The sequence below is a fragment of the Cannabis sativa genome, chromosome 6 (assembly GCF_029168945.1).
Source record: "Cannabis sativa cultivar Pink pepper isolate KNU-18-1 chromosome 6, ASM2916894v1, whole genome shotgun sequence".
NCBI lineage: Eukaryota > Viridiplantae > Streptophyta > Magnoliopsida > Rosales > Cannabaceae > Cannabis > Cannabis sativa.
This window is the reverse complement of record NC_083606.1, coordinates 56,808,522-56,836,493: the sequence shown is the minus strand read 5'-3', so window position 1 is coordinate 56,836,493 and position 27,972 is coordinate 56,808,522. Positions and strand designations below refer to the sequence as shown.

General features: G+C 34.5%; 2 protein-coding genes and 2 long non-coding RNA genes across 4 annotated transcripts; 1 reads left to right on the top strand and 3 right to left on the bottom strand.

Annotated features, from left to right (window-relative positions):
* Positions 1–54: 54 nt before the first annotated feature.
* On the bottom strand, positions 55–2,415 carry LOC133038867 (uncharacterized). Its single transcript, XR_009688434.1, has 3 exons — positions 1,710–2,415; positions 787–849; positions 55–322 (listed from the first exon to the last, which is right to left on the bottom strand). It is a non-coding gene; the product is annotated as an uncharacterized LOC133038867 (long non-coding RNA).
* A 3,353-nt stretch (positions 2,416–5,768) lies between these two features.
* Positions 5,769–6,902, bottom strand: LOC133039307 (uncharacterized). The gene is made up of 2 exons (XM_061118168.1): positions 6,340–6,902; positions 5,769–6,111 (listed from the first exon to the last, which is right to left on the bottom strand). The coding sequence occupies exons 1-2, from the start codon at positions 6,900–6,902 to the stop codon at positions 5,769–5,771; spliced, it is 906 nt and encodes a 301-aa protein (XP_060974151.1).
* Positions 6,903–7,433: 531 nt separating this feature from the next.
* On the bottom strand, positions 7,434–9,519 carry LOC133038866 (uncharacterized). Its single transcript, XR_009688433.1, has 3 exons — positions 9,089–9,519; positions 8,166–8,228; positions 7,434–7,701 (listed from the first exon to the last, which is right to left on the bottom strand). It is a non-coding gene; the product is annotated as an uncharacterized LOC133038866 (long non-coding RNA).
* Positions 9,520–24,148: 14,629 nt separating this feature from the next.
* On the top strand, positions 24,149–25,251 carry LOC133039306 (uncharacterized). Its single transcript, XM_061118167.1, has 4 exons — positions 24,149–24,381; positions 24,483–24,657; positions 25,100–25,115; positions 25,230–25,251. Exons 1-4 carry the CDS (start codon positions 24,175–24,177, stop codon positions 25,249–25,251), a joined length of 420 nt encoding a protein of 139 aa, XP_060974150.1. The 5' UTR covers positions 24,149–24,174.
* The last annotated feature ends 2,721 nt before the right edge of the window (positions 25,252–27,972 follow it).

Sequence of the window (27,972 nt, the reverse complement as noted above, 5' to 3'; positions counted from 1 at the left end):
GATTAAGAAACCCTAATCCCCTAAACGGGATTGGTTTTAAAATAAGCGCGGAAATTAAAACTTTAAACGAAAACGGAATGAAAATAAACTTGTAATAATTTTAACCTTACAAACAAAAGTTACATGTTTCGGGATCCCAAAAAAATCATTTTATAAAATATTACAAGTCTTTTCTCCTTAGCCGACCTAAGCGGCAAAAATAGAGTTACAAAAGTTTCAACGCAGGTAGACCCTAACCCGCTTGGTCTAGTGTGGCCCGAACATGTACATACATCGCCCAACTCCCATACTCATGGCTGATCAGAGATAGATTTACCCTTTCCTGCACAGTAGAGCACCCGTGAGCCAAGCCCAGCAAGACAGTAAGATATATCGTTAATCATATATAACTCATCACATAAATAATAATAATGCCATTTCATATTTGTCTGTATGACACAGACCTGCGTGTTACGCTCACACGCCTATTTATGTCTATGTGGCATAGACCTACGTGTTACGCTCACACGTCTAATTACAATAAGGCCTTAGAACAGTTCATCTCGGTTCTAGTTACCGAGTCCAACCTGATTATGCCTTGAACACATAACCCTTTACTTCAATATACAGCTATATACATCATGGCATAACAATTACATATTAACAATTCACTTGGGTAATAACCCTAAGCCAATAAACCGCTCACTTTAGAGTAATAACTCTAATCCCGGTTTCTAGTTTCTCATATAAATCACATTCCATATAAGCGCCATTGCGCATATCTCTACGTGCTAACTACTGTCTTACCTGATGTCCCACAAATATGGAGATTCCAAATCCCCGGGTGCTCCTGACCAAGTGCCGGTAATCCTAGTCACAATTCCGGGATACACAAGTATAGGGTTAATCCCAAAATCTATTTCCACAAATTAAAAACTGGGCATTTAAATTCCAGATATTCAGATAGAGCTCGGAACGAGCTTTCCAACGATATAAAGAACGTCCCAAACGGAGTCCCGAGTCAAAAGTTATGACCAAAACAAAAACCCGAAAAAAATACAATAAGCTGCCAAAAATGGCCGCGGCTACTGGGTTTAAAAACCCAGGAAACCCAGTTTCCAGCCACGAAAATGCATCCAAAAACACCAATTTTCATGCTATATCAACCCACAATCATACCAAATTTTCACCTAACATAAACCAAGTAATTAGAGAGGAATTACACCTAATTCACTCTCCAACAACACCAAAAACCAGCAACTAAAAATCAGCCTTCAACAATGAATTTCAGCCCCAAAAACTCATCCATTTCAACTCATTTCACAACCAAAACTTAAATCCATTAAATAGATTTTCCAGTAATTAAATCAAAAGCTTAAAACACAATTCATGCATTAAAAATCCAATGGTAAAAACCCCAAAAATTCAGATTAAACATCATAAACTTCAAAGCTCCAACTTAAGCAAAATCACCAAGAACTTCAAGCTCAAGAACTTGAACTTGAACAATTAATTTCAAAGTTCAATAACAGAATAAAAACACAATAAAATTCCTTTTAAATTCTGTCTAAACCTAACCCAACATCAATTCAAAAGATCCAAGTACAAACATGCTCAAACCAACAAGAAAACACTAACATGCATCTCAAGACCATCCCAACCTATTTCATGCTTTTCAACCATAAAATCACAGCAGCAAATTCATTAAATTTCAGCAATAGAAAAACTACCTCAAGCTTCAATGCAATGATCAAGCCACAACTCCTCAAACAATTCTTCAATTTCAAGCTTGTATACCAAGCAAATCACCAATTTTTCAACCAAATACAAAGAGAGATAGAGAGAGAGAGGGAAGGGGGCTGTTTTAGGGTTAAGGTAAATGCAGAAAATGAATTTCATTTTTTTACAAATAATGCCTTTAGTTGAAAATAAATCCAAAAATACAATTTACCATTTTGCCCCTAGGGCCATTTCTCACATACTCAAACAATCAAGGGCATTGAATTCATTTCATATATAACACATATTTAAATAATTTCAGATTATTCACACATAAATAAAATGCCAATAATTTATCCCAAAATTATATTTCGGCCCCGAACCCGGTTCAGCCCGAAATACCCGATTGTGACTATACCGCGCCAACTTGTCAGAACACACCTGAAAAAGGACACGCCAGATATACTATATAATAATATAGTTCATAAGCACATAAATAAATTAAATTCACAGTTTTACCCTTCTCGGGTCAAAATTACTAAAATGCCCCTAACTCACCAACGGGGTCTTAACATGTCATTTCTCATATTAATTCGCATATAATAAATTATAATATAATATAATTCTACAATAATACTCAATTAACTAGTTAGGGCTTTGCTAATCCATTTCCTTAATTCCAGGGTATTACAATTACCCCTTCCTTATAGAAATTTCGTCCCGAAATTTACCTAAACAACTACGGATATTTCGCCGCATATCCGTCTCGAGTTCCTGTGTTGCCTCTTCTACTTTACCGTTCCTCCATAACACTTTCACCGGTGCAATTGTCTTGTTTCTCAAGACTTTCTCCCTTCGTCAAGTATTTGCAGGTTGTTCCTCATATGATAAATCTGGTTGTAGTTCCAATACATCATAACTCAGAATATGGGACACATTTGAGACATACTTTCGAAGCATCAAAACATGGAACACATCATGTATAGCTGCCAGCGCTGGGGGCATAGCCAACCTGTACGCTACTTGCCCTATCCTCTCAAGGATTTCAAAAGGTCCAATGAACCAAAGGCTAAGTTTTCCTTTCTTACCAAAGCGCTTGATGCCTTTCATCGGCGATATTCAGAGAAATACCATGTCCCCGATCTGAAAATCAATCTCTCGTCGCTTTGGGTATGCATAACTCTTTTGTCTGCTCTGAGTCGCGAGCATTCGCGCTCTAATTTTATCAACTGCCTCACTTGTTCTCTGAACAGCCTCGGGACCCAAGAACTTTCTTTCACCTACCTCATCCCAGTGAATAGGTGATCTACATTTTCTTCCATATAAAAGCTCATAAGGGGCCATCCTGATTGTTGCCTGATAGCTGTTGTTGTACGAGAACTCGATCAGGGGAAAGTACTTTACCCATGATCCTTCAAAGTCAAAACACATGCCCAAAGCATGTCTTTTAAGATCTAAATAGTCCTCTCGGACTGTCCATCCGTCTGAGGATGAAATGTTGTGCTAAACTTTAGAGTACCCATAGCTTGATGTAGACTCTCCCAGAATCTTGATGTGAATTTAGGATCTCTATACGAAACAATAGACTTTGGGACACCTTGAAGACGAACAATTTCTCTAACATATAACTCAGCATACTGATCAATGGAGAAGTTCGTTCGAACAGGCAAAAAGTGCGCTGACTTTGTAAACCTGTCCACTATGACCCATACAGAGTCGAACTGTCCCGTGGTTCTCGGCAAGCCTACCACAAAGTCCATAGCAATGTCTTCCCATTTCCACTCTGGGATATTCAATGGCTGCAGCAACCCTGCAGCCTCGATGTTCGGCCTTCACTTGCTGACAGGTAAGACACTTAACAACAAACTCAACGATGTCATTCTTCATGCTTGGCCACCAAAACATGGCCTTGAGGTCTTGATACATCTTCGTTGACCTTGGATGAACTGAGTAAGGAGTCGTATGAGACTCAGTCATAATCTCTCTTTTAATACCGTCATCCATAGGCACACAAACACGATTCATAAATCATAACATTCTTGTTTCATCCACTGTAAAGTCACTAGTCTTCCCAGCTGAAACCCTATCTCGGGATTTCATTAACTCTGGAACTTACAATTGTGCTTCTTTGATTCGCTCTAAAAGAGTAGATTGCAGGGTAATATTAGCCAACTGCCCTACAACCAACTCGATTTTAGCTCGGGTCATCTCATTTGCTAACTGCCGCGAGATTTGATTCACAGTATTTATCTGACTCTGCCCCTTTCTACTCAAGGCATCGGCAACCACGTTGGCCTTACCAGGGTGATAAAGGATCTCACAATCATAATCCTTCACCAGTTCTAGCCAGCGTCTTTGTCTCATATTCAGGTCTCTCTGGGTAAAGAAGTATTTCAGACTTTTATGATCAGTGTATATCTCACATTTCTCGCCATATAAGTAATGCCGCCAAATCTTTAGCGCAAATACTACTGCCGCGAGTTCTAAGTCGTGAGTAGGGTACCTCTGCTCGTACTCCTTTAACTGCCGAGAAGCATAAGCTATTACCTTTCCAGCTTGCATAAGAACACAGCCGAGACCTTGTCTCGAGGCATCACAATAAACAACAAATTTTTCCTTATCTGAAGGAAGAGTTAGCACAGGAGCGGTAATCAAGCGCTGCTTTAACTCCAAAAAACTTTTCTCACACCGATCAGTCCAAACAAACTTCAAATTCTTTCGAGTCAACTCCGTTAAGGGTACAGCGATCTTTGAGAAACCCTCAACAAATCGACGATAATACCCAGCTAAGCCCAAAAAGCTTCTAACTTCAGTAGCCGATTTTGGTATTGGCCAATCCCAAACAGCTTCAATCTTTCCCGGGTCCACCATTATCCCATCTTTATCTACTATGTGCCCCAAGAAAGAGACATGAGATAACCAGAATTCACACTTTTTGAATTTAGCATATAGCTTGTGGTCTCGTAACCGTTGCAATTCAGATCTAAGATGCAACTCATGTTCCTCTTCCGATTCAGAATAAACCAAGATGTCATCAATAAACACGATCACACATCTATCCAGGTAATCCTTGAATACCCGATTCATAAGATCCATGAATGCCGCCGGGGCATTGGTGAGTCCAAAAGACATCACTAGAAATTCATAATGTCCATACCGAGTACGGAAAGCAGTTTTCGGGACATCTTCCTCTCGAATTCTCAGTTGATGATAGCCTGAGCGAAGATCGATCTTGGAGAAGACCATCTTCCCTTTCAGTTGATCAAAAAGATCATCAATTCGAGGTAAAGGATATTTGTTCTTGATGGTAAGCTTATTCAACTCTCGGTAATCAATACACATTCGCAGAGACCCGTCTTTCTTCTTCACAAATAATACTGGAGCACCCCAAGGAGAGTAACTCGGCCTAATGAATCCCAGATTCAGTGATTCTTGTAGTTGTATCTTCAATTCTTTTAATTCTGCTGGAGCCATTCGATACGGTGCCTTTGATACTGGTTCCGCTCCCGGAACCAACTCAATTACAAATTCAATCTCCCGGGTAGGTGGCAATCCCGGTAGATCTTCTGGAAAGACGTCAAGAAACTCGCATACCAATCTTGTACTCTCAGGTCCAGATGTCACAGGTTGGCTGGTATCCACTGCAGTAACTATGAATCCCAGACAACCTCTGCTCATCAGGTCCTTAGCTTTCAAAAGTGTTATTCTTGGTATGCGTGTCCCCTGAACTTTACCCACAAACACTGTTGGGTTGGCACTATCAGGCTCAAACACCACCATCTTCCGCTTGCAGTCAATCGTTGCCCCATACTTAGACAGAAAATCCATTCCCAGGATTACATCAAAATCGAACGGTAATTCTATTAGATTGGCGGTTAATTCACAACCGTCAATCCAGAAGGACAAGGACCGAATCCACCTAGTGGATACTATAAGGTCTCCCGAAGGTAAAAGGGTACCAAACCCCGAAGCATAAATATCACATGGTTTATCAAAATTTTCAATTACTCTACTTGACACATAAGAGTGGGTAGCTCCCGAATCAAACAATACAGTATAAGAACAACCATTTATAGACAATCGACTGTCACCACTGACGGACTAGCATCAGCATCAGCCTGAGTCATGGTAAAAAGTCGTCCCGGGTTCTGAGTAACATTCTTCTTAGGCTCCTCTTTCTTAGTCTGAGGACAATCTCTGATGAAGTGACCCACCATGCCACACTGGAAACAAGTCTTGGCCCGACATTCACCCTGATGGTGTTTCTTGCATTTTGGACACTCAGGATAAGATCGGAATGAAGATCCGCGGCCATGGCGGCCACCTCTGTTTCCCCGAAACTTCCTGTTACCCCCTGATGTTCCGGAAGCATCAACCTTTCGTTTGTGATCGGTGTTACCACTTTGTCGGTCCCTTTACCGATATTACCACTAGCGAGCGGGGTTTGATGCCGTGACAACATCCTTTGCGACCTGCTCCTTTATTACTCGATGCTCGGCCTCCTCGGCAATTAAGGCTAGCTCTACCACTTTCTTGTACAAAGTGTCATGAGTAGTGGTAATCTTCAAGTCCCGACCGATTGTGGCATTCGGTCCTCTCACATATTTCGTTTCTGGTGAAATCAGTGGGCACCCGCATCACCAAAGAAACTTGGACACTCGATCAAACTCTAGAGTGTATTCGGCCACAGACATCTTCCCCTGAGTTAATTTCACAAAGTCTTCCATGTGTGAAGTCCTCACAGCGATGTTATAAAATTTTTCTTCAAACAAATTCTTAAACTCATCCCAAGTCATTACATTGACATCACGAGTCTGTCCCACAATATCCCACCAGACGCGGGCATGATCTTGTAACATGAAAGCTGCACAATTCACTCTCTCTGTTCCCGTCACTCCCATATTATCAAGGATACGGGTGATTGTACTCATCCATTGCTCAGCTTTAATTATGTCAGTACCTCCCAGAAAAGTAGGAGGTTGCAGCTTCACAAACCGCTCAAACACGGAATCTCTATGCGGCATCATAAACCCCTGGTTACCCACCACTGGCACAGGCACTGGTGGTAACACTTGCTCAACAGGGGCAGCCGGTGCCGGTTGCCTTAATCGACGCAACTCTTCCTCTTGACGAAGTATGATACCTCGCATTTCATGGAACATCCGCCGCGCCGCCGGGAGGATTAGCATTGCCAACCCCCGCATTATCCCCCAGATTCTGCGGAGGTACAGGCGGTGCCGGTGGATTGGTTTGGTCTACACCATGCTCTACTTGCTCGCCCTGTGGTCTAGATGATTGCGGAGGGTCCATTTTCACAAGTACCCCTGTAACCAACAACCCCAGCGAGTTAAGCACCAATACCACACTTATGCACTTATTACCTTAAACCCTAACTCAACTATTTACTTAATATAATTAAATACTTAACATATAGCATTTTAAGCATGGCATCATATATCACATAAATACTCTAGATGCTTACATACTGCCTAAAATAGAAAGCGGTAAATAATTGATCAAATAAGCAGTAAAGTATTTACTCTCAACACTTACTGCACCATGAGTCGAGCTTATCTCTGACGATGATTGTACATGTTCGACCGGTCTACAGGAAATTTAAAAACCTTGGCGCTCTGATACCAAACTGTAACGCCCTAAGATTTAGGCACGCTACCCAATATGATTAAGAAACCCTAATCCCCTAAACGGGATTGGTTTTAAAATAAGCGCGGAAATTAAAACTTTAAACGAAAACGGAATGAAAATAAACTTGTAATAATTTTAACCTTACAAACAAAAGTTACATGTTTCGGGATCCCAAAAAAATCATTTTATAAAATATTACAAGTCTTTTCTCCTTAGCCGACCTAAGCGGCAAAAATAGAGTTACAAAAGTTTCAACGCAGGTAGACCCTAACCCGCTTGGTCTAGTGTGGCCCGAACATGTACATACATCGCCCAACTCCCATACTCATGGCTGATCAGAGATAGATTTACCCTTTCCTGCACAGTAGAGCACCCGTGAGCCAAGCCCAGCAAGACAGTAAGATATATCGTTAATCATATATAACTCATCACATAAATAATAATAATGCCATTTCATATTTGTCTGTATGACACAGACCTGCGTGTTACGCTCACACGCCTATTTATGTCTATGTGGCATAGACCTACGTGTTACGCTCACACGTCTAATTACAATAAGGCCTTAGAACAGTTCATCTCGGTTCTAGTTACCGAGTCCAACCTGATTATGCCTTGAACACATAACCCTTTACTTCAATATACAGCTATATACATCATGGCATAACAATTACATATTAACAATTCACTTGGGTAATAACCCTAAGCCAATAAACCGCTCACTTTAGAGTAATAACTCTAATCCCGGTTTCTAGTTTCTCATATAAATCACATTCCATATAAGCGCCATTGCGCATATCTCTACGTGCTAACTACTGTCTTACCTGATGTCCCACAAATATGGAGATTCCAAATCCCCGGGTGCTCCTGACCAAGTGCCGGTAATCCTAGTCACAATTCCGGGATACACAAGTATAGGGTTAATCCCAAAATCTATTTCCACAAATTAAAAACTGGGCATTTAAATTCCAGATATTCAGATAGAGCTCGGAACGAGCTTTCCAACGATATAAAGAACGTCCCAAACGGAGTCCCGAGTCAAAAGTTATGACCAAAACAAAAACCCGAAAAAAATACAATAAGCTGCCAAAAATGGCCGCGGCTACTGGGTTTAAAAACCCAGGAAACCCAGTTTCCAGCCACGAAAATGCATCCAAAAATACCAATTTTCATGCTATATCAACCCACAATCATACCAAATTTTCACCTAACATAAACCAAGTAATTAGAGAGGAATTACACCTAATTCACTCTCCAACAACACCAAAAACCAGCAACTAAAAATCAGCCTTCAACAATGAATTTCAGCCCCAAAAACTCATCCATTTCAACTCATTTCACAACCAAAACTTAAATCCATTAAATAGATTTTCCAGTAATTAAATCAAAAGCTTAAAACACAATTCATGCATTAAAAATCCAATGGTAAAAACCCCAAAAATTCAGATTAAACATCATAAACTTCAAAGCTCCAACTTAAGCAAAATCACCAAGAACTTCAAGCTCAAGAACTTGAACTTGAACAATTAATTTCAAAGTTCAATAACAGAATAAAAACACAATAAAATTCCTTTTAAATTCTGTCTAAACCTAACCCAACATCAATTCAAAAGATCCAAGTACAAACATGCTCAAACCAACAAGAAAACACTAACATGCATCTCAAGACCATCCCAACCTATTTCATGCTTTTCAACCATAAAATCACAGCAGCAAATTCATTAAATTTCAGCAATAGAAAAACTACCTCAAGCTTCAATGCAATGATCAAGCCACAACTCCTCAAACAATTCTTCAATTTCAAGCTTGTATACCAAGCAAATCACCAATTTTTCAACCAAATACAAAGAGAGATAGAGAGAGAGAGGGAAGGGGGCTGTTTTAGGGTTAAGGTAAATGCAGAAAATGAATTTCATTTTTTTACAAATAATGCCTTTAGTTGAAAATAAATCCAAAAATACAATTTACCATTTTGCCCCTAGGGCCATTTCTCACATACTCAAACAATCAAGGGCATTGAATTCATTTCATATATAACACATATTTAAATAATTTCAGATTATTCACACATAAATAAAATGCCAATAATTTATCCCAAAATTATATTTCGGCCCCGAACCCGGTTCAGCCCGAAATACCCGATTGTGACTATACCGCGCCAACTTGTCAGAACACACCTGAAAAAGGACACGCCAGATATACTATATAATAATATAGTTCATAAGCACATAAATAAATTAAATTCACAGTTTTACCCTTCTCGGGTCAAAACTAAAATGCCCCTAACTCACCAACGGGGTCTTAACATGTCATTTCTCATATTAATTCGCATATAATAAATTATAATATAATATAATTCTACAATAATACTCAATTAACTAGTTAGGGCTTTGCTAATCCATTTCCTTAATTCCAGGGTATTACAACTTGACTCTCGGGATGCCCACCATAAGCATTGGCATAAAACTCTCTCACCACACTAGTGTTTGCTCCTATAACCGGTTCACACAATTGTTGCCATAGTCGAGTAATAATCATATCAAGTAAAACACCATCTTTCGCACTTGGACAAAAATAAAATTCAACAATCAAGCTCTTATTATTAGCGGTTCATTCCTTAAACCTTGCTTGTGCCCCAGTAGTGACAAAAGTATGATCAATAGTGACTTGTGATGACACATAATTTCTTTTTCTTTTTTTGATCTTGGAGTCATATCACCAAATCCAAATAATGAACTCTCAGAATATATTCTAAAACACCCATCAATTATTGATACGACACCTATCAATCAAACCAAAGCGAGGTATCACCCAAAACTTCACAAAATCACAACTTTTCTTCACTTTGGCATTTTACCGAACAATTGGAGCGCGCACTTAGTTACTTTCCAAATCACTCTCAAATCTTCTCTAATCTATCCCCAAACTTAAAAGGAATTATTACATAGAAAATATAAATTGACACTTTATTTACAAAAATACATCCATAAGGTAAGGACAATATTTATACATTTTATGTGATTTTATTTACCTAAATACCACTTACAATATCACTTACACAATTAGACGATGGTTGTAGGGTGGTTGCATCAAACGAAGGTTTCAATCAAACGATGGTTGCAGGGTGGTTGCTGGGTGATTGGCCGAAGGTTACATCAGACGAAGGTTTCAATTAGACGAAAAGTTTTGTTTGGTTGCTGGGTGGTTGGCCGAAGGTTGCATCAAACGAAGGTTTCAATCAGACAAAATAACTGTTAGCAAAATGTTTATGCAACTGTAATGCAACTGTTGTGAAATATTAAAAATCAGAACAATGTTCGCACGTACATAACTCTATCTACATGTCTCTTTATGATTTAACATGAACAAATTCACCATTAAAAATTTGGAAAACAACAAAAATATATCAGGATAAACATTTTATTATAGTATTGATGTAATTTTTTTTTAGATTATACTTGAGTTGGATTGTTTGAGAACTCTAGTTCAACTTTTTGAGATCTGCCTTTCATGGATCTAAAAATTGAAGTTAGGACATTAGTTTTATGCAACTTAAACTGGATTTTCGGTTGAATTTTAATTTCATAGTAGTTTTTCTACACTTTTTTATGAATTCGAAACAGCCATTGTTTTGATTGATTTTGGTCGTCTTCTTAGGTGAAGTTGCGGAATTAATGATGGTTCTCTTTCTGGTTAAATTTTTCTTTCGGTTGCGTTGGGTTGCTATGTGGTAGCGCGATAATTACGCGATAGTTGCTCGATAATTGCTTAAGAAACATAGATCCTGAGTTAAAGGTGTGTGTAAGTGGTATTTATGTAATTTTTTTTATTTGAGCTGTATATTTATTTTGTAATATTATTAAAATACATTTATTATTATTTTTTGGGAAAAAAACAGGAAAATTTCAAAAAGGGTAAAATATTACAAAAAAACTGTGGGCCGGCCCAATCAACATTTGTACAGCCCACTACGAATATATTACAAAAATACCACCTCACCTATACCTTCAGCCGCACGTCACGAACGGAGACGATGAAGGAACCTCCATCGATGCAGCCGGCTACGCAACCAGAATGAAACCAGATCGAGCGTAGAACAACCATCAATTCTGGCGAATTTCGATAGGAAACGAACAAATCCAAGGATCTGAACAGAAATTTTTTTTAAAAAAAAAGACCAGAAAACCGTGGAGAAACTGAAATTAAACATTTGATTTCGGTTTTTAATCGTGCAATATCACTCAAACGAGCGTCGAAAATCCAGATTGAAGCAATGTAAATCTGTATTGAACAGATCTGGAGCTCCCCCCTGAAATCCAAAAAAAGGTATGAAATGAAATTTTTTTCAACAATGATATACGTCATACACAGTTGCATTCTGGTTGATTCACCGGTTTACAACAGGAAAGTCATATTCTAACAGCAAAAAACAAGAACTGATTCTAATTAAGGAACCACATGATACTAATAAGGGTTTTTTTAATTTTTTGCGTTGCCTTACAGTTGCAATATCGTTTTAAAATGGTTTACAAATCATGAAGAAGTGTCAATTGACGAGTACCAAAAGCTAGCATATATAGAAGGTACGATTTATGTAAATGGTAGCAAATTAGTTTTATAATAATTGGAAATTAATCTGATTCGAATAAACATGATGAAAAATGACAATGAGTAAGAACTATGTAATTTTGAGGAAAGAATTGTGGTTTTTAAGTTGATTTACAGTTGCATAATCATTTAATAATAGTTTCATTATATTTTTTGCAGGAATTTATTTTGGAAAAGATAGAGGACAAAACAGTTTGAGAAATGGTTAGTTTCCCAAAAATTTAATGAAGTTTCTTAATAGTTTTATTCTTGTTTCTTTGTAGTTTATTAACAACAAAAAAATGGCAAAAGCAGGAATCAGGACAGGAAATACAATGCTTGAACAAAGGGACAGAGATAGAAGTAAGTTTGTACTCTATTTCATAACAGAATCAAACCAGTTTTAAAATTCGTTGCCTCGGACTAATAAACATTGCAAAAACACAAGAAAGGAAAGACATTCCATTCCTAGTCTTCTACAATGGACAATTCGATGATCGAATGAATTATGAAAATTATGAAGCCAGTGGACATTACATTTCAGCCAATTCTAACTATGAAGATTTGCAACAGAAACTCAAAGATGTCCTGGAGTGCAACCAAGAAAATACTGTTTTGCAACTGAAATATCAAGTGAAGGAAGGATACCAACCATTGAGGATAAAGGATGATCAAAGCCTGCATTTCTACATACAACTCAAACTGAAGGACCCTGACTTCACAACATACCCATTGTGTGTGAATGTCATCCATAACCCAACAACAACCATCGATGCATCATTCTTGGGAAATGACAATTCAGTAATTACACATACAAGTGCCTTCCAACCAATCGAATACAATGCAGCAACAACAGAAGACTCAACAAATCAACAACATACAATTGAAGCTACAGTACCGGAATTTGGGGGAGAAAGTTTTGACTTCATGGACTATGCAAAACTTGTGGCAGAGGAGATGGTTGAGCAACTGGAAAACAACAAAAAAAAGGAACCAGAAATCACAGATTATGACCAACTACTAATCACAGATCTGCAACATCCTGAAATAGAAGAAGCACAAATATACAAAGACAAAGAAACACTGCAGAGTGTGCTTGGTTTCTATGCAATTAGGAACAACTTCCAATTCAGAGTGAAAAAATCATGTGCAAGAACATACAAGATTTGTTGTTTGGATCCAAAATGCAAGTGGGCACTAACGGCATCCAGAAACGGGCCAACAAAGTCATTCCTCATTCGAAAGTACGACAGAAAGGTGATACACACTTGTGATCTAAACATAAGATTTGCCGACAAAAGACAAGCTACAACGAAATTGATTGGAAACTACATCAAGCCACGGTTTACCAACATAAAAACAACTCAAACGCCACAAGACATCAGAGGAGAAATGAAACACAAGTATGGGGTGAGAATGAACTACATGAAAGCATGGAGAAGCAAAGAGCACGAGCAAGAAGAATTACGAGGAAAAGCCAACGAATCATACAAGCTGTTGGAAATTATTTTACCAGGATCTTAGATCTACTCACAAGTATGTTTATTAACATCCTAAATAAGAACTTTCTAAAACGATAAATTAAACACATATAAAGTTTAAGAAACCTTACATTGGGTGCAGCGGAATAATATGACTCCTTCCGTTCAGATATCTAGCCCTTGATTCCTTTCTGTAGCAGAGCATTATCAATATCTGAACCTGGATCTCTTTCTCTGAATCCTTGATGCTGAATCTCCTTTGCTGATGATCTTTCTTCACGATCTTCCTCACTATGATTGAGGTATTGCTTGATGTGTGTGGGCACTACTCTAATCACTAAGGATTTCGAAATTCAAGAGGGAAGAGAAAGAAGAAGTGGCAGCTAAAGATAGGGAGAGAGAAAGACTCAGGTTTTTCTCTGAAGGAAAAATAGAAAATTTAAGTGTAAATTTCCTGAAGCCTTCACTATCTATTTATAGCATTCCACTAGGGTTAGGTTTGAATTATTTGGCATTAAAATAATGAAAAAATCAGTTTAAATTTCCTACAAAAGTGGCTGGCCCTATACTAGTGGATTTGGGCCTCACTCTTTGCAATTTTGCAGTTTTACCTTTTCTGCATCTGATTTTCTCAAAAACGCCAATTTTCTAATTCAACCATTTAAATGCCAATTCTAACTATTTAATAACTATAAATAATTATTAAATAATATTGTCATTTATCATATTTATTAATTGAACCATACAAAGTATCATAATTAACAAATATGCCCCTATAAACTCTTTCTTTACAATTTCGCCCTTACTTAGTGAAAAATTCACAAATAGACATAGTCTAATTTGAGAATTATAATTGATTAATCAAAACCAATTACATGAGTCTTACAAGCAATATTATCTCAACTAGTGGGGGGACCATGGGTCTATATAACCGAGCTTCCAATAAGTAGATCAAGAATTTAGCACTAAAATTCACTAACTTATTAATTCTTCGTTGAATCCACGCATAGAACTTAGAATTGCACTCTTAGTATATAGAATGCTCTATATGTTCCACCATATAGACACATCATTAGTTATCCATTGTTATAATCCTAATGTGATCAATGATCCTCTATATGAATGATCTACACTGTAAAGGGATTAAATTACCGTTACACCCTACAATGTATTTATTCCTTAAAACACTTGACCCCGTATAAATGATATTTCAGCTAATGTGAAATGAGTACTCCACCATTTATGTTCGTTTGGTCAAGCTCGAAGGAGATCATCCTTTGCTTACTATTCGCCAGATAGAAGCTATAGATTCCATGTTTATGCTAGCGCTCCCACTCAATTGCACTACCGTGTTCCCAAAATGTACGTATCACCCTGACCTAAAAGTAGGCTTAACTAACAAATCAAAGAACACGAATAGCCTCTCGAGATTGAGCCTAATCATATCAGGATTAAGATCATTTGATCTAGGATCAACTAGGCGATATTGACTTGAATAGATATTACGGTAAGTTTAATAAATCTAAGTCAAAGTTCAATATCGGTCCCTTCCGATGCATACTCCATGCATCCAACATGAGCTTTACTTTAACCAATGCTCTGGAAAGAACATAGCACTTCTCCAAATGCAAGTAAACTCTGTTGTAGATTATCATATCAGCAAAACCCTATGTCTGATAAATCTAGGAAACTTTATTCACATAGTCATGTTTACTTTCCAATGTGTTGACGGCACAATAAACAGGATCAAGTATGTGAAAAGGGTTTCAGATGAATTTATACATTATGTACATATAATCATGAAATAAATCATGTGAACCATGCAACATTAAATGTTATTTCTGATCTATATTAATAAGTAAATCCGATTATATTGAAATGAGTTTTATTTAGGGCATAAAACCCAACAAACTCCCACTTGCACTAATATAAAACAAAAAGTGCGTTTCAAATAATCTCAACACCTTGATATGCAAATCAAGTGTAGTAGTAGTAAACTCCTCGTAATAGGATCTGAAAGGTTGAATTAACCACAACCTTTTCTCCACCATTACTCTTCCTTTAATCACAAAATCATTGATAATGTGAAATTCCTCTCTATATGTCTACTCTCTTGGGATACTGGATTCTATACCTTTGGCAACTACTTTTGGTTAATCAGGAAATTAACACTAGTAGTTTAAGGCAATTTGGAATGGTGCCAAAGATGTATAGAACTTTCCTTAGACTGAATAAGTAACTTTCCCGCAGACTTTAACATTCGGTCTCTCTCGGTAGACTTAGAGAATTCAGGATAGGTTTTTACACTTCTCCAAAATCACTATTCCACCCCCAGAGTAACCACCATCTTATCAGAAAGATTTACTAGCACATAGGCAAATTTCGAAATCTGATATGGTGTAGTCTAAGAGTTTTAAACACACCCTTATAGACTAACATATAGTTCCTCTTCTTAATCTTAAAATTTACTTGATTGTTTTCCAATGTTCTTCTCCTGGATTAATCTGATACCTACTCATTACTCCCACTCAACACAGTGTCTGGTCTAAGGCATACAAAAGCATATCTAAGACCTCTCACTGTTGATGTAAGAAATTCTTTCATGGCTTTATCTTTTCTGGAATAGTTAAGACTTTTCCTTAGATAAATAAAATCTATACCTAAGAAGTTGTGAAGCTTCTATAGATTGTCATTAGAAAGAAAATGCTTCAGCATCTTACTAAAGTAAGTTGCTTGCATTAGAGTAAGTAATTACTGTGTATACCACAAGCCATAGGTTTAGATAATCTCAAACCTATAATACTAGGAACAGGAAGTTTTGTTAAGTCCATAGAATAGACTTATTAACGAAAATTTCCTTTTATGTCCTTGTAATAGAAAACTTTAGGTTATTCCATGTGAATGGATTAAACCATAGTTCTATTGGCTTTCTTCTTAGTTTCTTATCTTGACAATCCATTACTTGTTTAAACTCACAATGGATTTTAATCACTTGTGTCTCCCAAGTCATAAGAAGGTGAGTTCCTAGAAACTCTCCCACTACGACAAGGTACTGTGAATTATGTCGAAGAAAACTAAATGGTATTGATCTCTTCGGTTGTGACAAGACAACAGAGGCAGTGGGATCATCATATGTTATATAAGATGATAGAACACTTTTGGAATCAAGAATAAATATCTCCTTTATTTGCTACTTGTTTTTCAGACTTAGTCATTTTCTTAGAAAAGTAGTATTTGTTTGAACAAACACTTTCTTATCTATTGACAATGGGATGGTCCACCCCTAATCACTTAGAAAAGCTAACAAACCATGGTTAACAGTTCTAGCCTTTCTTAAGATTTTGATTAGGTCATCCATGAATCTAGTAATGATTTACATTAAGTATACAACCATTACATCATTCTGAAATTGTATTACCATAGAAGGACTTAGGCAACGACTAGTAACTAATCATCAATATGCAAATCGAAATTTCTGGGGAGGTAAGTTTGGATATAATTCAAAAATCAATTTAATGATCTTTGAACTGCATATCTACTAACTATTTCTCCACCCCTATCAGTTCGCAAGATCTTTAAGCACTTACCTTAATGGTTTTAACCATTGCTAGAAATTAATGAAATTTTTCAAACATTTCAAATTTCTTTGCTAAAAGGTATAATCTAGAGTTATCGTCTTAAGAATACAACGAAAAACTCATATCCACCCCTGAATGTACATCCATCTGCGAATGAGATGAACTACTTTCAGTGGATATAGGCATATTATCTCTTTGCAGAGATTGATCATGTCAAATTCACTATGAACAAGATACAAATGCCATAGATTAAAAAAAAATGTGGTAGTGTCTTTTGATGACATAGGTTTAGTTACATTAAAGAGTTCTTAGAATAGTGCAAGTGGATCCTGGTCACAGAATACCTAACTCATATTCCATACAGTTTGAATCCATTAATAAAAGATGGATATTAAACACTTGAGAAAGTGTAACTGTATTGTATCTGGAATTAGAAATATAAGAAAATTTCTGTTTGGATTATAAAATTAAAGTCAAAGACTTAAATTCAACCAAATATAATGAGTAATTCTTTCTTGGACCACCACTACTAATACAAACTCTAAGTCAGATTTGCCCATACAAGTAGGAGATTTCTAGGATTGAGGATTTATATCAGTTGGGAATAGAATTTCGGGATTATAATCATATACATCATTTAATTTCTTAAGAGAAAATATAGAATGACATGAAATGATTTATAGACCATTCATCCAATGATATGTTTTGAAGCTAATTCAAAATGAATAAGCTAAGAGGAATTAGGATAATTTCGTTTATAAATAAGAATCCAACGATGCTTCGATTAGCGAAAGTCAAAGTAATCTTATTTATACAATCTTCTTGTTTCATATCGTAAAAATACTAGTCTAAGGTGTCATCAATTGATGAACAGCTAGATGTCGCATATACAATATTTATCTTTTGAGATCTTACACTATTATGTATGTCTAATGGTGAAAATCCACTAGGGATTTATCTCATTAGATAAACAAACATGTTGGACCAACAATGAAGATTCGAAATTAAACTACAACTTAATAACAGAAAATAACATGGTTCAATATAAATTCATACACAATTCAGAAATTATAAACATATAGCAAGTAGGAATGACTAGTGAAAATACTAAAACATACAATCCTAAATAATTTCCAAGGTTTTCAATAAACTGATACAGTGTCCCGGTAGGCGAGAGTCAAAGCATCATTTATTGAATAGAGTTGTCAGCTCATCTAAAATAGAAACCATTCTAGCAACCTTTTATTCGATCAAAATAAGAATCCAACGTTGTCCCGGTAGGCGAGAGTCAAGGTTATTCTCATTTTATGAGCTTCCACCATTGTTTCATGTTTCATAAGTTTATCTCTAAGTAGTCACCGTAGGGGAGAGTCTAATAGAGACGAAAACTTACAAAACACTTATCAAATGAAATCTTACGGTGTTAAATGCGTTCAACGAATAACCATCCATAGGGGGACGAAGTCTAGCGTCTCGAGGTTATATTGAAAAAATTTAACTTTTGTAAGACCAACAATGGAGATCGAATATCTTATAATAAAGCTCATTATTTGAAAAGAGTTGTATTTTCTTTTATTCTCTTTATTTATTCTATTTATTTTAAATATATATTTATTTAATTAAAATCTTCAATTTAGAATGAAAAATTCTAAATATAAATTTTAATTTAATATTTATAAATTTTACTTAGATGGATATGAAAATAACATGAATTATTTCCATCTTAGTAATAATTTCCAATAAATATTTAGAAAAAAATATTTAAGTTGTTACAAAATTAATTTAAATTAATTTACAACTCAAATTTAATTTTCTATAAATATATATTGCATTTCGAAAAATTAAAGTATATAAGAATACAATTTTCGAAAAATGCATATTAAAATAAAAAATAAATCCTGGAAAAATTATTCTAATTTAATGTTGGCCCAAAATTAATTAATAAAATTAATTTACAACAAAAAATATAATTTTCCTATTTAATTAAATATATAAGAAAAATTACAAATATTTAAGTATGATGATGAAAATCAACTTAAATATTAATTTTCTATTTAATTAAATACACTAGAAAAATACTTCAAGCAAAAATATCACGTATCTAGATTTTCCTTTGACTAATTAATTCTATTTCTAATAATATACTTTAATTCAATTTATTTTAAATTAATCAATAAATGAAAAAATCATTGATTTAAGTTGATCCAAGAATTAATTAAAATAAATAATTAATTGACAACTTAATCTATTTTTCAAGATAAAATTCGAAATTCTAGCATTTAAGAAATGCAATTTCGAAAATTGATTAATAAAATAAAAAAAATATATATTTTGAAAATTATTTAAATTTAGTTGAAAAAATAAATTTCAACTAAAAATAATTTTCTATTTAATTAAATGTCATGAAAAAAGAAATATTTAAGTATCATGATGAAAATCAACTTAGATATTTAATTTTTCAAATTAATTAAATGTATTAAATTCAAGAAATAAATAATTAAGTGTAGAGAATGCTTAATTATTAATCTCTAGTTTAATACTAGGAAAAATATACTTAAAATAAATTGTACCAAAATTAATTATTTAAATAATTAATTTCACAATGTATAATATTTTCCTATTTAATATTAGAAATAATAAGTAGTCTAGAAATAACTATCTAGAAAATATCTTATTTGACTAAGTATCTTTTCCACAAAATTTGAAAAAATATCTAATTTAAGTTATACTAGAAAAAATCTAGAACTTAAATATTTTCAAATTTAAATTTAATTAAATATCAAAAATTAAGTTGTAACCACTTAATTCAAAAATATTCCATTTTAAGTTAATATTCGAAAAGATATTAACTTAAAAAATATCTAAAGAATCTTGATAACCAATGCCTAAAATTCCTCAACTTAATTTTGAAATTTGAAATTCAAAAGATATTCAGATTTAAGTTGGTTAGTTGTAGATAAATAAATATCAACTTAAATAAGAATATTTAATGAAAAATTTAAATTAAGTTCCAGAAAGAATCTAGATGGTTATAATTCTATATTTAATTAAATACAAGAAAATACATATAGTTTAGCTTAGAATAAAAAATTCTTTAAACTATAATTTTCTTAAATTAATTTCAAAATAAATGAAATTAATTATGTTGCTAATCAATTTTATTAGGTTAAACTAGTTTAATTAACCTAGTACAGTCATTCAAATCAGGCAAATGGGCCTTCACAATTGGGGTGGTTTGTGTGAGGGGGTGCTGGGTTCAGTATGTCGTACCCACTTCTATGGCTCCCAACTCTCACACAAGGCCCAAAAGAGAGGAATTTAACCTTAATAAGAACAACTGTTATTAATTGAATAAGCCCAAAACTAAATGGGCCTAAATAAAATCTATCAATGACTATGACATTTTATTTAGCAACATTAACCTATATGCATCTATAATAAAATTAAACACATAGGCTCACACAGGCACACTTTGGATGGGTCCTATCATGTTGCTAGGTCATACACAGATGAAAGAAGATTGTAAATATACCTGTTACAAATTATTATCTTGACCAAGGGAGCCATCAGATCATTAGATCTGGCAAAAAGTAACCATGGCTATTTGCAATCAAGTAATAATAGGTTTTAAAAACTTACACATAAGCTAAAACACATACTCCTGCAACAAGGTTAGTTGGATAGTTGGAAGTAGGATTTATTTAATTTTAAATAAATAATTTCGAATAAATAAATAATTAAATTAAAAAAAATATTCGAAAAATAATTTAAAAAAAAATTAATTTCGGAATTTAAAATTAAATTTCGAAAATTAAAATTAAACCTACTTTTTATCTTATATCTATTTAAAATTACATGATTATAAATATCTATTTTAAATTTAAATAAGGTCAAAATATCTTAAAAAGATTTAAAAAAAAATCTTAAAAGATAAGATATTTTTAAATATCTTAAAAGATAAGATATTTTAAAATATCTTAAAAGATTTTATAAATATCTTAAAAGATATTTTTTTAAAATATCTTAAATATCTTAAAAGATATTATAAATATCTTAAAAGATATTACAAATATCTAAAAAATCTGACCTTAAATTTAAAAAAAAAATATAATCAAATTTAAAAATAAGATAGATTTTTAAGCAAAAAGATAAATACTAATTCTATTCGAATTCAAATTACACTAATATCTTGAATTAATTTAAAAAAAATTAAATTAATTCAAAATGATAATTAGAATTGAATTAGGAATAGTAATAGTATATATACAAAAACATACAAAAAATTGGAAGTTAATTCCATGAAAAAGTATGAAAAATTGAAGAAAAAGGAAAAAATCCGAAACTGTACGGACAGTTCTCATGATCGTGAAACTATCAAGACAAATTTCCCGATTTTGTCAAATCTTCAAAAAATCATAACTAATTCAAATAAAATCCAAATTGAGTTCTGTAAAAGGCTAACTTGCTTAATTTTTTCCATACTATCCAATAAAAATAATTCCAGAAACGAAATCACAATTATTGTTCACGAAAATTTCACAAACATCAATCAATCATCAAATAACACTCAATACAACATGATACCATCCAAAGAACATACAAACAATCGTTTTAAAGTCCAAATTTCTTGCAAGTAAATCAATTACCATGGCTCTGATACCAGTTGTTGGAAATTATTTTACCAGGATCTTAGATCTACTCACAAGTATGTTTATTAACATCCTAAATAAGAACTTTCTAAAACGATAAATTAAACACATATAAAGTTTAAGAAACCTTACATTGGGTGCAGCGGAATAATATGACTCCTTCCGTTCAGATATCTAGCCCTTGATTCCTTTCTGTAGCAGAGCATTATCAATATCTGAACCTGGATCTCTTTCTCTGAATCCTTGATGCTGAATCTCCTTTGCTGATGATCTTTCTTCACGATCTTCCTCACTATGATTGAGGTATTGCTTGATGTGTGTGGGCACTACTCTAATCACTAAGGATTTCGAAATTCAAGAGGGAAGAGAAAGAAGAAGTGGCAGCTAAAGATAGGGAGAGAGAAAGACTCAGGTTTTTCTCTGAAGGAAAAATAGAAAATTTAAGTGTAAATTTCCTGAAGCCTTCACTATCTATTTATAGCATTCCACTAGGGTTAGGTTTGAATTATTTGGCATTAAAATAATGAAAAAATCAGTTTAAATTTCCTACAAAAGTGGCTGGCCCTATACTAGTGGATTTGGGCCTCACTCTTTGCAATTTTGCAGTTTTACCTTTTCTGCATCTGATTTTCTCAAAAACGCCAATTTTCTAATTCAACCATTTAAATGCCAATTCTAACTATTTAATAACTATAAATAATTATTAAATAATATTGTCATTTATCATATTTATTAATTGAACCATACAAAGTATCATAATTAACAAATATGCCCCTATAAACTCTTTCTTTACAATTTCGCCCTTACTTAGTGAAAAATTCACAAATAGACATAGTCTAATTTGAGAATTATAATTGATTAATCAAAACCAATTACATGAGTCTTACAAGCAATATTATCTCAACTAGTGGGGGGACCATGGGTCTATATAACCGAGCTTCCAATAAGTAGATCAAGAATTTAGCACTAAAATTCACTAACTTATTAATTCTTCGTTGAATCCACGCATAGAACTTAGAATTGCACTCTTAGTATATAGAATGCTCTATATGTTCCACCATATAGACACATCATTAGTTATCCATTGTTATAATCCTAATGTGATCAATGATCCTCTATATGAATGATCTACACTGTAAAGGGATTAAATTACCGTTACACCCTACAATGTATTTATTCCTTAAAACACTTGACCCCGTATAAATGATATTTCAGCTAATGTGAAATGAGTACTCCACCATTTATGTTCGTTTGGTCAAGCTCGAAGGAGATCATCCTTTGCTTACTATTCGCCAGATAGAAGCTATAGATTCCATGTTTATGCTAGCGCTCCCACTCAATTGCACTACCGTGTTCCCAAAATGTACGTATCACCCTGACCTAAAAGTAGGCTTAACTAACAAATCAAAGAACACGAATAGCCTCTCGAGATTGAGCCTAATCATATCAGGATTAAGATCATTTGATCTAGGATCAACTAGGCGATATTGACTTGAATAGATATTACGGTAAGTTTAATAAATCTAAGTCAAAGTTCAATATCGGTCCCTTCCGATGCATACTCCATGCATCCAACATGAGCTTTACTTTAACCAATGCTCTGGAAAGAACATAGCACTTCTCCAAATGCAAGTAAACTCTGTTGTAGATTATCATATCAGTAAAACCCTATGTCTGATAAATCTAGGAAACTTTATTCACATAGTCATGTTTACTTTCCAATGTGTTGACGGCACAATAAACAGGATCAAGTATGTGAAAAGGGTTTCAGATGAATTTATACATTATGTACATATAATCATGAAATAAATCATGTGAACCATGCAACATTAAATGTTATTTCTGATCTATATTAATAAGTAAATCTGATTATATTGAAATGAGTTTTATTTAGGGCATAAAACCCAACACAAGCTGCTGCCCGGTTTTTCGCACATGTTGCAAAAAACTAATCCCGAAACAATAGTGCACATGCAAACAGAGGATGACAGCAGCTTCAAGTACTTGTTTGTCGCACTGGATGCTTCAATAAAAGGATGGAAGAAATGCAAACCTATAATAGTTGTTGACGGAACTTTCCTTAAATCAACATATGGAGGTACATTGCTCTCTGCTTGTACACAAGATGCAAATGGGCACATTTTTCCACTAGCTTTTTCTGTTGTGGATTCAGAAAACAACAACTCATGGCAATGGTTTTTCACAAAAGTAAGAGAAACATATGGGATTAGAGAGGAACAGTGCTTGATCTCAGATAGACATGAGAGCATAATTAAGGCAGCTTGTCAAGTATTTCCAGAAATCACACATTGCTATTGTGTATACCACCTGTTAAGTAACCTAAAAGCAACCTTCAAGAAGAATGCAAGCAAGCTGGATAAACCATTCTTCGCTGCAGCCAGAGCATACACAGAGAGGAAATTTGAATACCATATGAGCGAGTTGGACTGCTTGGACATCCGTGTCAGACCATATTTACAACAAGTTGGATACCAAAAATGGTCAAGATACCACTGCAAAAACAACAGGTATTCAACTATGACTTCAAACATTGCTGAATCTCTAAATGCAGCAAACTTAGCAGCTAGAGAGCTACCAATCACAACACTGATGGAGTCATTGAGAGCTTTGATACAACAATGGACATACACAAACAGGAAAAAAGCACAGAAAACAACAACATTTTTAACACCTACAGCAGAGAAGAAATTAGTCGACAACTTTGTGGACTCATTGACAGAAAATGTAATGAAATGTTTAATATTGTAGTTGCATTATAGTTTCTTAATAGTTTGGTTGCCGTTGTTATACATAATAACAATTTTATAAAATTACTTAATACGCAGGTAAAACCAATAAACGAGACCATGTTCGAAGTCGTTGAACTAACCAGATCATGGGTCATCAACCTCAAGGAGAAAACATGCAGTTGCAACAGATTCCAACTTGACGAATTACCGTGTGCTCATGCACTTGCTGTTATAAAAGAGATGAACTTGAATGTTTACAACTACTATTCAGGTTATTACACCACAAGAACATGGCTTGAAACATACAGCGGCTCAACATATCCGGTACACAATCACACAACATGGGATGTGCCACAAAACATAAAAGATATCATTGTTCTGCCACCAAACCAAAAAATAAGATCTGGAAGACCAAGGAAACGAAGATTTTTATCTGAATGGGATACAAAAAAATATAACAGTTGCAGCAAATGTGGTCAACACGAACACAATCGAAAGACATGCAACAATCAAGCAATAAAATAGATACATATGAAATATTTAAATTGTTTAATTCTGTGTGCAAATTCAAACAGGTTGATCTGTGATGTTCTAAATACATGGGATTTCATTTTAATGAAATTTGAAACAGTTTTTTAATAGTTGCAAAATCGTTTTGTTACAGTTGTGACACTTTGAAAATATTAAGTACCGGAATGACTTCTTCTTTACAGTTTTAAAAGCAGACAGGTAAGAATTGATAAAACATAACTAAAATAAAGGAAAAAGGAGTAATGGAAAAACAAAGAATAAAAATACATTCATAGCACAATTTAGAAATATGAAAACATTGTTTGTATTCAGTTGGTTAATAGTTTCTCCGTAGTTGAGCGACCGTATACAAAAACTTGAACAATTAAACAAAATAAACAACTTTAGGAAATACAGACCTATACAATAAACATATTATAAGGACTAAATGTCAAATATCCTAAAAGTTTTAAACCAGGTCCAGAGTATAAAATCAAATATAATACCTACATTCAACCAATAACACTAACTATTGTCTGATAATAGATTCAACCAATAACACAAAATAGTCACCAAAATAAAAGATCCTATTTTTTCAATTTAGATGCCTTAGAAGACTTGCTTTGCTTCTCATCCTCGCTATCAATGCTTTCATCAATTTTCCTTTGGCCATATGAGAAGAAAAGTGCAGCAAGCCAGGTACGATAAACTTCGATATCAAAGTCTGCAGGGACATCCTTTCCGTGGATAAAGAACTCGGCAAATGCAGTAACATATGCTCCGCAATCACTATAAAAACAGAAGAAAAATAAACAGTTTAGAAACTAAAAAACAACATAAAAGAAACTTAAAAGAAACACTCACTTTTTCTCGAGAACAGACCACTAATCTCCACGATTCTTAAGGGAGCTGTAGGGTCAGAACCTGAAGCAGGAGCATGTGACCTATTCTTCCAAAAACCAAGTAAATCGAAAAACAAAGGCAGCAACACAGAATAAGCCTTCATGGCATTCCTAGCTGCAACATTCATTTTCGCAGTCCTCAAAGAATTATACAGAAACAGAATCCCTCCATTCAAGTCAAGACGACCAAACACTCAATGACTTTCCCTTCTTAGATTGATGATGAATAACACATGATCGGCTTCATACCAAGGCTTGGAACAGGGAATGCGCATACCTCGGATGTAATGCGCTATTGGGTGGGCAGCGTGAATGTGTGACATCTTAGTCTTCATTGACTTGGCTTTGTTATATTTGTGGTACAAAGCTTGGATGGAATCATCAAAGAGACAATCAGTTGTTGCAAAATTCAACGTCACAGCGGAAGAATATTTACCTTTTTTCCGAAGGTAATAGAATATGGTGTTCATATGATGAAAAAAAAACAACACAGAAACAGAAATGAAAAGGTTGGACAAATGTTAAAAAACTGTAATACAGTATCAAAACTTAAAAACATTTATAAAGCAACTGAAAACAAACTATCATAACTACAATAGAAATTGGAAACTTTACCAAGTCGTTTATAAACATGTCGCATGTAGCCAAATGATAAAACCAAGTTTTATCCTCAACATAATCAACACCTAGCCTAAAACCCGGGGTAAATTTCTTCGCGCCATCTTCATAACAATTGTAATGCCTAAAACAACAAAGAAACAACCAAAAATAGCATTAAAACCAGAATAAAACTGAAAAATAAAACATAATACAAAAACAGATTTAATAAAACCAGTCACCTAGGATGTTTAAGCAATCCTTCACCAATCCAAGCGTCAAATTTTGCCTCAATCTCGGGAGATACGAGATCAGCAAATGCATCATTAAGAGCATAAAGGCCCTTCACATAAGTCACCATTTTAAAATCCCTATCATCCCCAGCTGATTGAGAACCAGAGGACATAAGCTCCATTGGAGTGCTCCCCACATCAGCAGACCCGAAATCAACAAAAGGAGATTTCAAGGCCGGAGCACGCTTCCTCTTATCCAACAGAGGTGTATCAGAGACAGTGTCCTCAGTTTCTTCATCAGTATGAAGGGCATCTGACTTTTGACCAACAACATCTGGATTGGGTGCGGGGACCTAAAAAAGAAAGAATGCATTAAAACTGTTGCAAAACAAACTAGAAACTATTGAGCAACCAAAAAGAAACCTAATTTTCTTGCAAACAATTAAAAATACACTTACATGGATTTTACCAAAAGCCTCCAAGCCAGCCAACACAACTTGATCATCATCTATTTCAAGCTGGCTTAACCCATCAAAGAAATGTTGGGAATTATTTTACCAGGATCTTAGATCTACTCACAAGTATGTTTATTAACATCCTAAATAAGAACTTTCTAAAACGATAAAATAAACACATATAAAGTTAAGAAAACCTTACATTGATGCAGCGGAATAAATGTCTCCTTCCACTCAGATCTCTAACCCTTGATTCCTTTCTGTAGCAGAGTATAATCAAGATCTGAGCCCGAATCTCCTTCTTCTTCAATCTTTGATCCTTCACAGTCTTCCAATCTATGATTGAGTTACTGCTTGCTGTGTGTGGGCACTTACTCTTTCACTAGGGTCACGAAAAAGATGAAGGGAAAAGAGAGAGAGGTATTTCGGCCAAGGTAGAGAGTGAGGAAGGCTCAGTTTTCTGAAGAGAGAAATTTCTGTCAGAAAGCTAATGAAAGCATGTGTAATTTGACTGAGCCATCACTTTCTATTTATAGGCAACTACTAGGTTTAGGTTAGGAATTATTTGGCATTAAAATAATGAAAATATTAATTTGAAAAATCTATTTAAGTGGCCGGCCATATGGTGTTATTGGGCCTCACTTAATTTTGCAATTTTATCAAATTTTATCTCTATTTTCTCAAAAACACCAATTTTCCAATTCTAACCTTTTAAATGCCAAAACTAATTATTTAATAACTAAAATAGATTATTAAATAATATTGTCATTTAATTTAATTATTAATTAGACATATAAAGTCCATTAATAAACAAATAAACCTAGAAAACTCTTTTCCTTACAATTTCACCCCTGCTTAGTGAAAATTCATAAAATTAGACATAGTCTAA

Coding starts and splice junctions, on each gene's coding strand:
- LOC133039307 (XM_061118168.1), bottom strand. CDS start 6,902: ATGCGGGGGTTGGCAATGCTAATCCTCCCGGCGGCGCGGCGGATGTTC. Junction 6,112..6,339: donor CGAGTGTCCAAGTTTCTTTG/GTGATGCGGGTG, acceptor ATATCGGTAAAG/GGACCGACAAAGTGGTAACA.
- LOC133039306 (XM_061118167.1), top strand. CDS start 24,175: ATGACTTCAAACATTGCTGAATCTCTAAATGCAGCAAACTTAGCAGCT. Junction 24,382..24,482: donor TGGACTCATTGACAGAAAAT/GTAATGAAATGT, acceptor CTTAATACGCAG/GTAAAACCAATAAACGAGAC.